The following is an 18,251-nucleotide window of genomic DNA, read 5'->3' as shown; positions in this document are numbered from 1 at the left end:
CTCGCAGACACATATACCGTCATTCCCATGACGGCACGGTGCCCCCTTAAGAAACTCCCATAGACGGTGGCGCCAGATTTCCCTCTGGGTATTATAGTGAGAAACTCTATGGCCACTCCCAAGCCGGTGGTGGAAGAAGGGGAGGACGCGACCAATAGATGAGAGGGTGCCACCTATGAAGTATACGTCATTATATGACGCTCTAACCGAGGAATTGCAGAATGTTTCTGCTTGCTAAATAAATGTAAAATATAAATTAAATATTATATGCCAAGTTCTGAACTACAAACGAGTGGTGCCTGGCGTTTACGCAATGCAGAAGTAATTTATTAATGTCATTCTTTTCCACTCTCAGCCGACAGGCGGTATAGCAAGCGTAAATACATTACGCTTGCAACGCTATATCGTCTGCTACCAGGAGCTCGCACGATGCACGCAACAGGAACGCACTGCCAGTACTTTTAAGTAGCGAGCGCGACAAAACCGTGAACTGGTTCTTAGGGACACCTTTACTTGCCGACTATATCAATTTTCCTTCTTTTTTTCGCCCTTCGTCATCGGCTCGGACGTGACTCGCTCGCCGCTGCACTGCCGCTATCCCTGCGATCTGTGCCCCACGGCGCGTCGCGTGATAAAAGCAATGGAACTCGTAATCGAACATTACGATACACGGGCCCTGCATTGCCTGCGCGAAGCAAAATCGAAGAGTGTGGTGCTGACGGTGCGCGCTGGGCCGTGAAATTGAGGAACAAAGTGTTGCACTCCCGAACTAGAAAAATAAGGGCAGCCAAATAAGATATCTCCATAATATATCTTCCTATCCTGACTGTATGGTTTGATCAGCCGAACGAAGGAAGCGTTTAACCAGCCTAGTCTGAACCCTTCTGATTGCTGAACGGTGATCTGCGAGCTATTCACGCTGGCGATAGCACGGGGAATTCGATCTCACCTTGCAAATATCCCCTTGGCAGTGGCTTTGAAGCGGAGGTCATGGGAAAGCTGACTCAGCTCTTCTACCGGCCAACACAGTAAGTGCGAGAGCAACTTTGTGGACAGCGTCGGCAGCAGAGATCTAGGTAATTCCGATGAATGCCTCACGTCCGACCGACCTCTGGGAGCTGCAGGCCGGTGGCGATGAACCGCAGCGCGCAATATTCTTTCCTCTGCGTGGAATGACCACTGGTACGCTTGCACCCGAGTCTCCTCCATTTGATAGCGTAGCCTGCAAAAGGTCTACTTAGAAAACCGGCAGGGGCGGTGCAATTCATTATCCTTCATTTCTTCGAACGCGTATTGCACTTCCAGCCGTGGTTGACACAGAAGGAGCAACGCCGCAACGCCAAGCAGACGACGAAGGCAAGTAATAGCCTCCGAAGCAACCAACGCGCGCGCGCGCTACGCCCGCGCGTCTCCGGGGTCGCGCGACCGGCGCGCGCGGCCAGGGTCGCAAGCCCGCAGCCAAGCCCCAGCAACGGAACCCAAAGCGGACTACCAGGCCCCGCACACTCTCAAGTTCAACAAATGGCCACAGAGGGCGAAAAATCAATCGAGGCGTGTTTCAGCGTGAGCGCGCAAGTGGAGTTACTGTAATTTGGTCGAATACTTTAATTTGTGCTTTTTCTGCTAGGGGCGCTGAACATGCTGAATTTTTTACTTTACACAAACCATTGACATAAACAGTCGAGGTGTCTAAGGATGTTTCTTTACCTCAGGCAAATAGGCAGTTGATTTTTTTTAAATTGGATTGTTGAAGCTGCTTTTTAGTCATAGCGTCAAGGTTTTTGTACTTGAATAACCACCGACAGCCGACAGCCTATTGGCATCGATGTGTTTCCTGGCCGTTGGCGTTCGAATACTACGGCGGTAAAACATTTTCGAAAGCATGCTGGTTTCGTCTGCGAGTCATTACATAGACTTGCTGTAAAGAGGTCTACGCTTGGCAAAAAATAGTGCCTCATTTTGTTTAGGCGTTGATTATCATAATGAATGCGGCGGAGGTTGAGGAAGTACGCTTGAAGGTACGTTTTTATGCCGTTGATCTCCATAACACCGTAACTACGCAAATCGATGTCACAGAACACCCGATGCATCATTGTGTGTTCTCCGTCATCGCTTGTTTGCTGTACGCCTACTAATTCTTCATTTCTTCTTCAAGTGTTGTACCCTCCTTTTTTCCTTGTTCTCTTGTGCTTCTCTTACAGTATGTTGTTCCGTCAGCTGTAATGCGCATTTGCAAAACCAATACGTTTGATAAGACGCAGTGGTTATGATAATTTCACTACACATGTAATAAGCTGGCACATATGGTTCAGATACAGATACCTGTATGCGGAGTTGCACGACGTTGATGCGGAGATTAGGATAATTATGACACTCGTAAGGAAGAGGCAGCTGACGGCCGTAAGCTGTTGCGTTCTTTCCGCCAAACTACCCGGCCTGGTAGTGCTGTAAAGATGCTGTATAAAAGTGACACGCGGTGACAGGGAAATTATTATACTTAGCAGCCGGCCGTACGTTTTGTAGCTTAGGTCTTCTTTCTTGTGCGTTTGTGGTACCCTTATTAATGAGCCATTTCTTGACTATGTTCTTGACTATGTAACCGCGTTTGTGTGGATGCGTAGACGTGTGCTTTTTATTGTACTTGTAAAATGAAAATAAAATATTTTCAGGCTTGCTCAATCTTTGGTGTCGTGTGCGTTTATTCCAGTCGAGGCCATCGTGCCACCTGGAAACCGCATTATGTCAGTAGCCCTACACGAAATGCAACAGCTGGAGCGCGGCGGCACAACTCGGGGCAACGGCGGCGTAATAAACGAAAAACCGCTCGGGATGCCCTTAAAAGTCAGTTCAGAGTGTGCCTTAACTCGATATGACTCAGCGCTACATGTATTCTGCTGCGCCTCGATCGTGCTCCCGCCAGTTTGGTTGCTGTGTGGCAAATGTAGCGCCTACATATAAATTTAGGCGCTAGGTTTGCCACATAGCAACTAAACTGGCGGGAGCACGATCGAGGCGCAGCAGCCAGAAACCCAGTAAAGCCACAGAACACCTGGTAAAGCGGCCATCCTGCGCAAAACCCCGTTTCCGTTTCCGGTTGTACAGCGCCACCTGTGGTCGCATACTTTAGTTCACGGCGCCACCGCTACGCTTATTTCCGTAGCACTGTGGAAGGTACAGTTTCCCTTCTCCAAGTTTGTATAGGTGTTCTGTGGGACTACCCCTTCGCGGGTTCCTACGACCGGTTCGCTTTGAAGATGATTGATAGATGCGTGACGTATTCAAAAATTGCGATACCGCCCCGCTGCCTCTGACGACCTCTGACGTAATCAAAATTTTGGCCAATCAGGTGAGGCCATAGGAACGGTTCCCCAACCGAACCGTTATGAGATTCGGCCCCAGCATTCCCGTGCATGGATGGATGGATGGAAGGTAGGAGCGTCCCCTTTGAAACGGGGCGATGGCAGTTGCCACCATGCTCAGATTTTTATTTTGCCTTTTATTTTTATCTGTGTTGTGTGTTATTGAATTTCTCGATTTTCTTTAAATACGTCTTCCTACCCTTTTAACCTTATGTCACCTCTCTGCTTTTGAGCCACCAATCCTCCAATCGCCTTTTGCTAATTTCCACCGCATATTTATTTACATGACTATCATCTCTGAACCCTAGGGCCTCAGGAAGGGTGACTGTGGCCGCATCGACATCGGGATTGATACCATCACATTCTAGTATGAGGTGTTCCATCGTTTCTACATATTTACCACACACAGTACATGTGTCTTCTTCTTCGTTAAATTTCTTTTTATAGCTCCGCGTTCTAAGACATCCTGATCTAGCTTCAAAGAGTAGGGCACTGCCTCTTGAGTTATCATAAAACGCTTCCTTCCTGATCTGCTGTTTCCAGTATCGATATAGTTCTACACTATGCTTCTTTTCCATTGAATTTATCCAATTTTTACCTTCCGCATTTTTAACCTGTCGTTTAATGCTCTGTCCTTTTTCGTCCTCGTGTCTGGCATACTTACTGGTTAGCTTCCTAGTTCTTTTCCGCCATTGTGAGTCAACGCTCTTTCTGTATAGGTATTTAAACACCTTAGCTGCCCACCTGTTATCATCCAATTTCTTCAGACGTTTTTCGTATAGGATTTTACTCTGAGCTTCCCGTGCTTCGAATGATGCCCAGCCCATATCTCCCTGTACTGCTTCGTTTGTGGTTTTCCCGTGGGCACCTAGTGCTAACCTTCCCACAGCTCTCTGATTTACTTCTAGTCTCGACTGAACCTCTGCCCTTAAACACAGGACCGCATTCCCGAAAGTAAGCCCCGGCACCATTACTCCCTTCCAAATGCCCCTCAGTACCTCATACCTGTTGTAACCCCACAATGCCTTATGTTTCATTATCCCGGCATCTCTTCGCCCTTTTGCTATTAGAGACTGTTCGTGCTTTTCCGTGTACATCTGCCCTTTGTTTATCCATACCCCGAGATACTTGTATTCGGCCACTCGGGATATTTCGTGGCCTTGTATTGTAAGCTCCTGATCAGTTGTATCGTTGAAAAACATCCCACCGGACTTAGCTGCACTAAAACTGAAACCTAAACTGTCTCCTTCGTCCCCACAGTAATTAACCAGAGTTTGCAAATCTTCCTGGCTATCTGCTAACAGTACAATATCGTCCGCATACATTAAACCCGGTAGTCGTTGCTCAACAACCTTTTCGCCTAATCTGTACGACAGATTATACCCTAGATTGCTTCGTTGTAACCTTCTTTCCATGCTTATCATATAAAGTACGAACAGCAGCGGTGATAGAGGACAACCTTGCCTTAATCCTTTGTGAACCTCGACAGTTGTCGTACTCTTGATTCCTTCCCATGTTATTTCAACATTATTTTCTCGAAATAGTTCCTGTAGAAAATCAATTACCTCATTACCGATACCTTCAGCTTTTAATATGTTCCACAAGAGTTCCCTGTTCACATTGTCGTATGCACCACTTATGTCCAGGAAGGCTAAATACAGAGGTCTATTTTCCGCCTTAGCTATTTCTATGCACTGGGTAAGCACGAACAGGCTATCATCTAAGCGCCTACCACTTCTGAACCCGTTCTGAAGTTCTCCAAGTATTCTATTACTTTCTACCCATGACTGCATTTTTAATTTCACCGCCTGCATCGCCAGCCTATATATAACTGATGTTATCGTAATTGGTCGGAAAGATTTTATGTTCTTCTTATCACCTTTCCCTTTATAAATCAAATTCATTTTACTCTGTTTCCAGCTGTGCGGAATTTGCTTATTTGTTATGACTGCCTCCAATGCTTTTATCAGCGTTTCCTTGCTTCTTGGGCCAAGTTCATTAATTAACTTGATTGGAATTTCGTCTATCCCCGCGGACGTGCATTTTGGAACATTTGCTTCCGCCTTTTTCCAGTTAAGATTGGTCAATTCTAAGCTGTTTTCTATTATGCTATTCTGTGTTGCTCCCTCACTTGGGGCGATTACCCTATCGTCTTTACTAAATGACTCTGCTATAACTGAACCAATGTAGTTCACAGCATCATCTCCCTCTAAACAATTTCCTTCGGCATCGTGAATCTGTTCCTCTTTTCTGTGATTAGCTTTACCGAGCCAGCTTATATGGTTCCAGAATTTTCTTGACCCCCCTTTAGTTGCATCGCGAACTTCAGCCAGCCAGCGATCAGAGGACTGCTTTATTTTGGCCTGGACGAGGACCTGCACTTGTTGTTTCTTTTGTCGATAATATTCCCATTTTCGGCCTATTTCCTATAACTGCGCCCTCTTTGCTTCTCTGTGTTCCCGAGATTCCCATCGTCGTTGTTCGATGGCCTCTCTAATTTCCTTATTCCACCAACTTCGTGGCTTCCCCTTTCCTCTCCAGCGGTTTACTCCTTTTACCTCTTTTATTTTTGTACTAATGAGTAGTTCTAACTGATTATAATCCCATCTTTCCATGGGATGTTTCTTTATTGCTTCCTCTATGCCAGCCGCTATTTGCGCTATTTGTGCGTCATGTAATTTTGCGTACTCTTTTTGGCTTCCCTGCATTTCTCTTTTGAGTAGGGCTCCCAACTGTAGACTAATACGCTTATGATCACTTCCGAGGCTGTACTTCCCCTCTTCGTCTATTTCCATTATTGCTAGCTTGCTATACAATCCCTGCGACATTAAGCAGTAGTCAATGGTCGTTTGTCTGTTACGGGACTCCCACGTGATTTATCCCTCACACTTAGTTTCTCTATTTACTATAACTAGGTTGTGTCGTTCACAGAAGTCTAGCATCAACTTCCCATTACAATCTGTGTATCCATCCAGATCCTCGATGTGGTCATTCATGTCACCCAGCAGACAAATATCGGCACCTTCTCCAAACTGCTTTATATCGTCATCGAGACACTTCACTAGATCTTTGTTCTCTTGCCTGTATTTGTCCCCTGTCCCTAAATAAACTACTCCTAGCCATGCCTTTTTACCGGCAATTGTACCTGACACCCAGACATGTTCTTTGCAAGTTAACTTTATTCTTTGCCAATTTGTTCCTTGGTGTATGAGCATACCTCCTCCTCCTCCCTTCCTCTCCGTTGTTGTTCTATTGCTCCCTTCCCAGACGTAGCCTTCAATAAGCGGTGGGTCTTCTAGATCCCTGAGGTGTGTTTCGCATAGCGCGTATACACCTACTTCTTCGTCCTTTAACTGCTGTTCTATTTCTAACCACCTTGCTCTCTTTCTACCGCCTTGCATGTTTATGTACCTGATCCTGGTGTTAAATTTATTTGTAGTTTTCTTCCTGGACCTCCTAGTGGCCATTTTATTGGCGTCAGCCTCTAGTGTTGCACTTTTTACATTGTTTCTACCTACCCCTACGCCCTGAGGCGCAGTGGACCCCCTAAAAAAGCTACTGCCCGACCTGCCAGGCGCCAGCCGATCTCGGCTCCTATAGCCTTCCATTAAAGTGGATGCCATCTCGTGTAAAGCCTCCGCCAAAGCCTGCTCTATGCACTTCTCTGTTTATGTCTGCCACTTCAAATCCTTTCTCCTGGCTTAGCTTTCTTATTTCACAATTTACAGCCACAACGTCCTTGGCAATTGCTCCGTTCCTTCCTTGCACCTCCGGCACTGTGCATACCACGATCTGGACTTGCTGTGCTATCGCCCTTAAATCGTCAACTCCCTCCGCTAATCTTTCCACTACTTTTGCAGCTTCACCATTCAACACATCATTTAGCCCCGCCGCTACCACTACCAAATTGCGCTCTGCAACATTCTCAGAAAGCTCGCTTTTTGTTTCTCTCAGTACTGCGTCCATTGTCCTGCCTGGGAACGTCCCGACTGCTACCCGCTTATCACCCTTTGCACGCTCCATTATAGCTCTTTTGCACCTCCTCATATTTGAATCACCACCGATAAGTACTAGGGCATTCTTTCCCTCCCTCCTAACTTCCAGGTTGTGCTTATCATTGACTATGAGCTCATTCCTTGGGGTTAGCTTGTTCCCCTCCTCTCCTCGCGCTCGCTGGCGCCCCTGTGGCTGCAGCGTCGCCTCCCGCGGGGCGTGTTGCGCTGCTTCGCTATAACTACGCCGATTCACCGGCGGCGAGCTGACTACCGCTTGCTCTGCCACCCTGCCCCCGACTTCGCATGTAGGGTCTACCCTACTTTCTGTGCTTTTGCCACCGGCTTGGTGTCCCGATCCATCATTCTCCTCTGCGCTCGTCTCAAGCGCATCGAGACGCCTATGCAGTTCTGCTCTCCTTTCCCTCTCTTCTCCAAGCTCGGCCACGGTTCTTACTAATTGCGCGGCCTGCACCGCTTCCACCTTGACCAACTCGGCGACTTTCGCCTGCAAAGCTAACCGCCTCTCCCGCTCCTCCCTCAGGTCTGCTTTCAGCTCCTCGAACCTGGCTGTCCAATTTCCTTCCAGTTTTTGGACTGCTTCCCTGACCCCTTCGCACAGCCTGCACGTAAAGCTAGACTCCTCCGCGTCTGCTAAGCTTCGCCGAACTCACCCAGGAGGCGGCAGAGAACGCGGCCCAGCTCGCCGACTCCAACTGGGTAGACCGATGCAATACGGCCGCTCGACAAATGTCGAACCGGAGTACATGGCGTCTTTTCCGCGCCCTAATTGATCCTACGAAAACCCGGACAGAAACCCATAAACACCTCCAGCGAGCGATCCACAACTTTAACGGAGACACAGCCGCACTGGCTATCTCCCTCAGAGAGAAATATCTCTCCACACACCAGGATGCCCGAGGTCACGCGTACTCATATGCAGGCTCTGAGAACGCTGAGCTGGATCGACCGTTCCAGCTTCATGACCTCAAAGCGGCACTTGCCAAAATGAAACGAGGAACAGCTCCGGGCAGGGATAAGGTAACGGTAAAACTTCTAGCCAACCTCCCCGAACCAGCCTATGAGCAGCTCCTCACTTACTTTAATGCAATCTGGCAAGGTGACACCCCACTTCCCATTGACTGGAAAACGGCGTTGGTCACCTTCATCCCTAAACCAGGAAAAGCCATAAACACAGACAATCTCCGGCCCATCTCCCTCACCTCTTGTGTGGAAAAGCTGATGGAGTCTATGGTACGGGATAGATTGTCCACCCATCTAGAGACCCAACACATCTTTGCAGACACCATGTACGGCTTCCGCCCACACAGGTCCGCGCAGGATGTCTTACTACAACTTCATACGGAGATTCTCGAGCCAGTCGAACACCCTAGTGACGGTAAGGTCGTCCTTGCGCTAGACCTAAAGGGTGCCTTCGATAACGTCACGCACGAGATCATCCTAACCCACTTATCCCAGGTAGACTGTGGATTCAACACCTTCAACTACATAAAACAATTCCTCACAGACCGCCAAACCTTTATCCGGATACAAGACACGGAACATGGCCCGTACCAGCTCGGTACGCGAGGTACCCCGCAGGGAGCGGTACTCTCACCACTCCTTTTCAATCTGGCCATGATGAAGCTCCCTGCCCTACTGGGTGAGGTCCCAGGCGTGCAGCATGCTCTGTACGCCGATGACATCACATCGTGGGCTACTCACGGATCGGTTGGAGCAATCGAGGCCAACCTGCAGCATGCGGCGGCTATTGTGGACGAATATGCCCGCCGATGCGGCCTGGAATGCTCCCCGACCAAATCGGAATTTGTGCACTTACGACCCAACCCGAAGTGCACCACTAAACTCAACCTATCCCTATGTACAGGCCCCATCCCGGAACGCGACGAGATCCGAGTTTTGGGCCTTTGCATACATAGGAACCGCAAAATTGATACCACTCTTCAAAAGCTCCGTAAGGTGGGGGACCAAGTGGGTCGTATGATCCGCAGGGTGTCCAATAAAAAGGGGGGCTTGCGATGCAAAGACGCTTTGCGGCTAGCGAACGCATTCGTAACCAGCCGAATACTCTACTCGGCGCCCTATCTCCACCTACGCAAATGCGATGAAAACGCCCTTGAGGTGATTTTACGCAAAATCTATAAGAGAGCCCTCGATCTTCCCATAACTACGTCCAACAAACGTCTCCTCGAATTGGGGATGACGAATAGTTTTGGGGAACTACGCGAGGCTCATCTTAACAATCAATTCTTGCGGTTGAGCAAAACACCAGCGGGAAGCCGCCTCTTGTCCCGCTTGCACATCCGATATATAGCCCACACGGAACCCAGAGTCTCACTGCCAGACGCATGGCGTCTCACCTTAAAGGTGAACCCTCTCCCTTACAACGTGACACGAGATACTCACGAGGGCCGCCGCCAAGCGCGCGCTACAAGGATCACCAGAACATATGGAGATCGCCCGGGAGTATTCTATGCGGACGCTGCCGGCCCTCACCACGGGGGTTGGTTTACGGCGGCAGTCGTCCATCAAAACACACCCGTTAATGGTCTCACTTTCCGGGCCCCCAATATTACTTACGCGGAGGAGGTGGCCATCGCACTTGCTGCCGCAGATCCAGCGTCTCGGGTCATCATCACTGATTCGAGGGGTGCTTGCCGCAATATAGAACAAGGCCAAATTCCATATCGGGCCTTCCAAATCCTTAAGAAATGTGAGAACCAGGGATTCCGACCCCGGCGCTCCATTATTTGGGCCCCAGCTCATCAGGGAATAGAGGGGAACGAAGTAGCCGACGCTACAGCCCACGCGCTTCATTTCCGGGCGTCGCCTCTATCACCCGTCGACGAGGTCCCTGAATTCAGACCGGCAATCACCTTTAAAGAAATCGTACAGCTGTATCAGCTTAATCACGGCCGATACTTCCCCCCTTGCAAAGGCCTCAATAAGACGGAGGAGCGCTGGCTTCTCCGTCTCTACACAAATACCGTACTGTGCCCGGCGGTGCTGAAACACTTCAACCCGGCATTTTCGGGCGAGTGCCCGCACTGTGGGGAGGTGTTTGCGGACACATACCACATGGTGTGGGCATGCCCCTCTAACCCTGCTTTCCCCCCAAACCCCCATCCTACCCGAGAGGACTGGGAGGCCACCCTGCTCGGCTGATCAACCCTCCAGGAACAACGTGCCCTGGTGACCCGAGCCAAAGCCGCTGCAGAAGCCACGGGGGTCCCGGACTAGGGACCGCCCCCTAGACTTTGTAAGGGCTGGGCCCTTAGGGCTCAGCTCGCGGCTCTCTTGTAAATAGAAATAAAGTTTGTAACCAACCAACCAACCTGCTAAGCTCTGGAAACTGGTCTCGTTGAGGGAGCACCAGCGCAGGCACTCGTCGCACTGCACTTGCTCCGCGTCCCCTGCGGCCTTCCCTTTCTTTGGTTTCATCGCTAGGCCTACGTCCTTAGGCTCAACGAGCACGTCCGCCAAATCACTTCGAAGAGCTAGCTGAGATAGTTAAATAGGCGTATCAAATAGGTCCCGCCTAGCACCTAGGCCTAACGAGGGAAACCGCCAGACCTAGACAAAGCTGGTACGTTTACCACGCTTACCACGATTTCAAAATTTGCGCTCCTGCTCCATGCAAAATAAAACACTTCAAAAACATCAGCTAATAAGAAGAAAAAAGAGTACTTAGCTACGAACGAAGTCGCTGAAGCCTCGACACAGGAGCGTCCGCACGCCCAATTACTATTTAAATGCAAAAAAAAAATCAGCAAATAAAAACAGAAGCAAGCTCAAAGCATGCACAAAAACTTATGATTTCGTCGTCGCCACGGAGCCCCGAAAAGCACGTCCATCCGCCACAAAATCCAAATCCAAAGACCATACCATACCACAGTGCATACCACAGCGCAGCAGCGCCAGATTTCCCTCTAGGTAATATAGTGAGAAACTCTATGAGCGCTACGAACGCGCCGGCGGAAGCATTCGGCCGCCGCCGGAAGTTGAAAAGGCAACGAGCGCCGCCTCACGGAATTTATGCTGAACTAAGGGAAACGTGGTTACAATGGGAAAGCGAGTGACGCGGTGGGCATCAGGTAAAGGAGGCCAAGGAGGCATTGAGTTAGCACAAGGAGGCATTGGTTAGCATTGCAGCAACCTCGACCCAAATTATGGGTTCGCTACCATTAGTCAAGTTTAAAAACCTTGGCCGCATGGCATTCGCACAAGCTTATCAGATACAGAGCGAAGTGGCGCGTACTTTACTGGAAGAAGTTGCCAGCAATCGTCACGGCACGGCGACGAGAAACACAGTTCTCGTTGTCGAGCACGACCCAGTGTACACCGTGGGAATCCGATCAAAGCAGTACTCGACTGAAGTTGAAGAAAGACTAAAAAAGTTACAAGCCGACTTTGTACGAACAAATCGTGGCGGTCTAGTGACGTTTCACGGGCCAGGTCAGCTTGTTGCCTATCCTGTGCTATACCTCGGCTCGTTCTTCAACGACAAGAGTATGCGCTCGTACGTTCACAGCCTCGAAAGGATGATAATCAACTTCTGTGCGCGTTTCCAGCTTGATGCAAAGACGACAGAGAACACGGGCGTTTGGATCGGAGACAATAAAATTGCTGCTATAGGTAAATCAATTTTATTAGCGTAGTTTTGCAAAATGCAACAAAACTTCACGTCCTGGCCGCCGTTGTACTCTTTAGCGTTGCGAGAGAGAAAATTGATTAGGGAGGTATTAAGTTGACCTAGAAAATGGTCCACATATGCCCTGTGTACCTATCAAATGACAGCCTGTTCTAAAATAGCTGAGTGTCGGGCCAGATTTTTTCTAGTCGGCAGCTACAAACAGCCGTTCACGAGCCAAATCAGATTAAATGTGCCGCTATGCAAAGTGTAGAAGCCATATTGCTGCGAAAACAGCTTGTGCTATGCCTATTGTGATTCGTGACTAGCGGGCACGATCACCGGTTCTTAAGTTGAATACCTGACAAAAAGAACGCGCCTTTTATGTGGAGCGAATTACCATGGACTACTAGAAACATATATTTGATAGCAAACACGAAATTCGGGCCGTACAAAGAGCCTAGGTGTTAAATTAGCCTGCATGAACAAGCAATACCACCAATAGGATCGAGGCCTGTGACATTGCACCAACCAAACTTTTAAGTGTGAAACTAGCATATGCTGCTGCTTAGAATGAGGCTGGAGCAGCTGAAATAATTTTATATCTGCTTTTTGTACTGTACTTAAAATGTGCCAGATTGCATGCTCAGTGCTCTTAGGATACCTTTCACAATGTTCCTTTCAGGTGTCCATGGCAGCAGGTACATCACAACACATGGCATTGCAATCAACTGCAACACAGACCTTAGCTGGTTTGATCACATTGAGCCTTGTGGCATTGCAGACAAGGGAGTGACATCGCTTAGTCAGGAACTTGGGCGACTTGTCACTATCAGCGACGCCTATCCCGTTCTTGTGGCTGCCTTCGAGCAGCAATTTAAATGCACTGCTATTGGAGAAATAAATGGTTAAAGACTTATTTTCCCTTACAATGTGCCTAACATAACGTTGACTGAATTGTGCATCCTGCACCAAGCAGGTTGTCCACACTGTTCGATTTCACAGCACACCCATCCTCACAGAGTAGACAATCGGCCAAGAGACCATCCCAGCATGTTGCTCTACAATAGGCGAGTAACTCCTTAGTGACAGATGGCAACATTTTTTTGTATAACTTGGGTATGGAGCAACCTTTGCAGTGCACTTCCAAGCGAGAAATACTGCAATTGTAAATGAGATGCAACGCTGTGACCAGACAAATGTGTGTCAACTGCCCTATGGGCCCTGTAGGTATCCAAATAAACAAGCAGGTAACCATCTCTGTATGAACCCAATGAAGTGACAAAGGTTGTCCAAAAATGAAATATAGTTGACTTCCATTAATGCAATCCTGAAGAGAGCTATGAAACTGATCCATACTTCCAGACAACTTTCTGTGGCTATGAAGGGAAAGCTATGGAGGCAAAGTGCGCGCAAGTGAGAGCACTTCTGGAAAGGGTCTTGCATTTTAATTCAGGTTAGTTTAGGTTGGGGAAGACAAAACATGAACACCTTATTAGCAACAGTTAAATAAGACTGAACACCCGATTGAGTGAAAAGGTTTGCTTATATTGCAGCTTTTCTCTTCCGTGTCGGGAAACGCAAAATTGTCGCACGGGGAATCTGCGTCGATTCAGCACCTGTTCCGAGTAACCAAAAGCAGTGTCAAACGTTGCCGGATTACTTGCTGCGGTAACACATATGCAGCAGCCACGCACCCGTAGCTTTCCTTTCATAGCCATGAAAAGTTGTCCGCAAGTATAATTATACAGCATGTCGAACTAAATAAATGGCACAAAAAAAAAAATGCAGAAACGCTGTTCACTTGGCAGTAGTAGTAATAGTAGAAAAACTTTATTATATACAGAAACCAGATTGGCTCCTACCCCAGTCCCCTTGAGGAGGTAGGGGGGTGAAAATGGAGTTTGTCCTGCAGGTTGGTGCCCTGATTCAAAGGCCTCACTGGCACGGGACATCTTCTCAGCTCATTAGATCAGTCGTAGCTGATCTTTCAGGGCCGAGCTAGACAGCAGTGCCTCCCAATCTTTCCACGCACATACGCAGTAATTGCCCTAATTTAAAGTTAGCTTTGCCACCATGCATTATGCACTACATACCAAGAAGGGAAAGGTGGCACTGTTACGGGAGACATAGCACATGCTCCTTAATTTACAAATGCACATGCGCCATCTCTGGTCACAGTACGAGCACCGAGAGGCCTAATAAGTTTACAGGAAGGCCTTCAGAGATTTGGATAGACCGCCGCTCTCATCAGATTTAAACGCCCCCTTGAATTTGGGAGAATTTTTATCTTACCGCCTTCATTTTCGCTAGCTTTTCCAAAACAACAATGGTTTTTCTCTGCTTCTCGGTGCACAGCATGTGCACGCACATATAATTACGGAACGCATACAATGTCCAGTTACAGTGACCTCTTTCCGTTCTTCGAATCCTTCACCCCGTAAGAGCTGTATTGCGGCAAAGCTGACCAGTCAAGTTTGAATTGTCCGATGAAGGCCAATTTTTAGATCAAAATAACAGGCGTTTGGCCCATATATGTGTGTGGCCAATGGCCGGGAGCTTCGGTGAGAATCGAATTAGCAGAGGTCTACTGAACGACATGAAACAATGTCAACCAAAGGACCTAAAAGGCTGGCTAATTAGAACGAAAATTACAATGTGCATTATTTTTGTACATGCTTTCACAAATAGCTGAATCACTAAGATGATATGAAGATAAGAACATAAAAACAGATATAATCTTTGATCATAATGGCTATGCAGTGCTCAGCAACAATGGCAATAAGTTATAGGCGGCTGTTCTGAGTGAATGCTTCCGTCAAGGCCACCTGCGACAAGCAAATGAATTTTGCAAGTAATTGTGGAGAGCGAAATTTATTTGCAGAAAGGCAGAGAGGTCGGCCTGAGCTATAACTTGCTCTGACCTGCTACTCTACACTGGGGAAAAGGGACGGGGAGGGAAAGGGCTGATGAATGATGATGGTATAAGGAAGAGATGTATATATACAAATTCAGAGTTGTGGCATCTCTAAAGCTGTGCGTCCAGCCCAGTGGCTTGGAGGAAAGCTATAGCGGCACTTGTTACCAGGGCTGCGCTGTAACAAAAGACCTAAAAGGAATTCTGGAAGCAACAAGGTTAAACATGTGATGGAGCAAAGCAGTGCCAGTGCGGCATTCAACTTTACTGCAGATGAACCAAGCTACACACCAGACAGCACCATTGCAATGCGTGTTCTCTTCCACAACAATGAAGAGCTGTGGACACGGACAAGAAGTGATTTACGTGATAAGATATTTAATCCACAATCTGTACAGTGAATCACAGTCCCCTCTTGATAGGCTTGGGTGCAATATAGACGCGCACAGGCTTGCACAGCTCGATGGTGTGGTCCTCAGAGCGAAGCCCGAGACCTGATCGTTGGGCCCCCTTGCTGTGGACCTCGGTGTCTGCAAAGTCGAGCACCAGACCCATCTCGACATGCAGCGCCTCTGCAGAGAAACATGCCACTTCATTCCTGGATATGGACAGAGCAAGGAATGGGTGCCAAACGCGAACTGTTCTACATGCATGTTCTGTCACTGCCAAGGCCACTCCATCAGTGACACCTTTACAATTGCGCGGCAGGTCTTTTACTGTGTTGGCAGCACTACAATTGTCCAAAGAGCAAAAAGAAATCTTGTTGTTCATCCAAATATTGATACAACAGAAGACTGCACATACAAAAAATAACTGTGGCTCAGAAGAAACATTTTGACATGAAAGTACCAACTAATGTAGGAAACTGGCCTTATTCAAGGAAGGAAGCTTAATATTAAGCACATGCCTTTGGTTGCTCTTTGCATGGCCTGTTGCAGTTTGTGCTTCCTGTCATGACGGTACCAACGTAGAAATGTTAAGAAAGAAAGAAAAAGTTAGGATCAAGGACTTTCCGATTCACCCTCATATGTATTAGCGAGCATGCATTGGCTTATGCATGTTGGAGTTAATGAATAGATTATGACTTATAGTAGTACCACCAGTTTTACTGCTCGCATACATATGGACCGGGCTGTTAATTTTGACGTTATATATAAGCGCTCGGAGTGAACACATGGTGGCTGTTAAGAAAAAAACATAAAAAGAGAACCGTGTGAGTATTCATCGCTGGCCTAAGTGCACTCTACAGTCACATCTTATATGTCATCATCATCATCAATCTATTTTATGTCCACTGCAGGACGAAGGCCTCTCCCTGCGATCTCCAATTACCCCTGTCCTGTGCCAACCGATTCCAACTAGCACCAGCAAATTTCCTCATTTCATAGGACCACCTAGTCTTCTGCCGTCCTCTACTGTGCTTCCCTTCTCTTGGTAACCATTCTGTAACCCTAATACCTTAATGGTCCAATGGTTATCTAACCGGCGCATTACATGACCTGCCCAGCTCCATTTTTTACTCTTGATATCAATTATAATATCGTCTATACCCATTTGCTCTCTGATCCAAACTGTACTCCTTCTGTCTCTTAACATTATGCCTAGCATTCTTCATTCCATTGCTCTATGCACGGTCTTTAACTTGTTGTCAAGCTTCTTTGTCAGTCTCCAAGTCTCTGCCCCAAATGTCAGGACCGGTAAAATGCACTGATTATACACGTTCCTTTTCAATGATAATGCTAAGCTTCCAGTCAGGAGCTGACAATGTCTGCCGTATGCGATCCAACCCATTTTTATTCTTCTATGAATTTCCTTCTCATGGTCAGGGTTCCCTGTGATTAATTGACCTAGGTAAACATACTTTGACTGGCAATCCTGAACTCTTGTACTTTTGCCTGGTTATTCATCATTATCTTTGTCTTCTGCACATTAATCTTCAACGCCACTCTTACACTCTCTCTGTTAAGGTCCTCAACCATTTGTTGTAACTCATCTGCAGTGTTGCTGAATAGAACAATGTCATTGGCAAACCGAAGGTTGCTGAGGTATTTGCCGTCAATACTTAGTCCTAAGCCTTCCCAGTTTAACAGCTTGAATATTTCTTCCAAGCATGCAGTGAATAGCATTGGAGAGATTGTGTCTCCATGTCTGACCCCTTTCTTTATAGGTATCTTCCTACTTTTCTAGCGGAGAATTAAGCTAGCTGTGGAATCTGTGTAGATATTTTCCAGGATATTTATGCAAGTGGTCTGTACTCCTCGATTACGTAATGCCTTTATGACTGCTGGTATCTCTACTGAATCAAATGCTTTTTCGTAATCTATGAAACGATATATAGAGAGGCTTATTGTACTCTGCGGATTTCTCGATAACTTGATTGATGACATGGATGTGATCCGTTGTAGAGTATCCCTTCCTGAAGCCAGCCTGTTCCCTTGGTTGACTAAAGTACAGTGTTGCTCTTATTCTATTGGAGATTATTTTGGTAAATATTTTATATAATACTGGGAGTAAGCTAATGGGCCTATAATTTTTCAATTCTTTAATGTCTCCCTTTTTGTGGATTAGTATAATGTTTGCATTCTTCCAGTTTTCTGGAACCCTTGCAGTCAACAGACACCTTGTATAAAGAGTTGCCAGTTTTCCAAGCAATATGTCTCCTCCATCTTTGTTTAAGTCGACTTATTCCATCTTCTCCTGCCGCTCTTCCTCGCTTCATGTCTTGCAGGGTGCTTCTGACCTCATCGCTAGTTATAGGAGGAGTTTCTGTATCCTGTTCATTACTGTTTGTAATGCGGTATCCTGACTCCTCTGGGTGGTGCACAGGTCAGCATAGAATTCTTCCACTGCTTTTACTATATCTTCGAGATGGTTGATGATATTATCCTGCTTATCTTTTAGTGCATACATCTTGGTTTGTCCTATGCCAAGTTTCCTTCTCACTGATTTCAGGCTGCGTCCATTTCTTACGGCTTCTTCAGTCTTTCTCATGTTATAGTTCCGAATATCACTTATTTTTGGCTTGTTAATCAGGTTTTACAGTTCCGCGAATTCTAGTTTATCTCTTGAGTTGGACACTTTCATTTTTTGTCGTTTCTTTATTTGTGTTACACATTTGTGTTATTCGCAGACTGTAAGACGGAAAGGTTTAGTGATACTTGCTGTGGACTGCACTTGCCAGCGAGATTGTTCGACAAACTCACTAATGTGCAGCCCTAATAAAAGTGTTTTAAGAATAAATAAGAAAATACTAAATGCCAAGTCGGCACTAATCCTAAGACCACTTTTTTGTGATTTGAAGTGCTATGGGCATTCCGAGGACATCATTGAAG

The 18,251-nt window shown here is 47.1% G+C and overlaps 2 protein-coding genes across 2 annotated transcripts in view; one reads left to right on the top strand and one right to left on the bottom strand.

Moving 5' to 3' along the window:
- The first annotated feature begins 11,427 nt into the window (after nucleotides 1-11,427).
- Nucleotides 11,428-12,934, top strand: Lipt2 (Lipoyl(octanoyl) transferase 2). Its single transcript, XM_075679828.1, has 2 exons — nucleotides 11,428-12,007; nucleotides 12,688-12,934. Exons 1-2 carry the CDS (start codon nucleotides 11,542-11,544, stop codon nucleotides 12,912-12,914), a joined length of 693 nt encoding a protein of 230 aa, XP_075535943.1. The 5' UTR covers nucleotides 11,428-11,541; the 3' UTR covers nucleotides 12,915-12,934.
- A 2,337-nt stretch (nucleotides 12,935-15,271) lies between these two features.
- IntS4 (integrator complex subunit 4) overlaps nucleotides 15,272-18,251 on the bottom strand; it is a 78,007-nt gene continuing 75,027 nt past the window's right edge. The window contains exon 20 of the mRNA XM_075679827.1: nucleotides 15,272-15,491. Coding sequence (XP_075535942.1) covers nucleotides 15,322-15,491 — 170 coding nt within the window. The 3' untranslated portion in view covers nucleotides 15,272-15,321. The remainder of the gene's footprint in view (nucleotides 15,492-18,251) is intronic.

The sequence above is a fragment of the Dermacentor variabilis genome, chromosome 2, assembly GCF_050947875.1.
Source record: "Dermacentor variabilis isolate Ectoservices chromosome 2, ASM5094787v1, whole genome shotgun sequence".
In the NCBI taxonomy this organism is placed as follows: domain Eukaryota; kingdom Metazoa; phylum Arthropoda; class Arachnida; order Ixodida; family Ixodidae; genus Dermacentor; species Dermacentor variabilis.
This window is presented reverse-complemented; position numbering and strand designations above follow the sequence as displayed.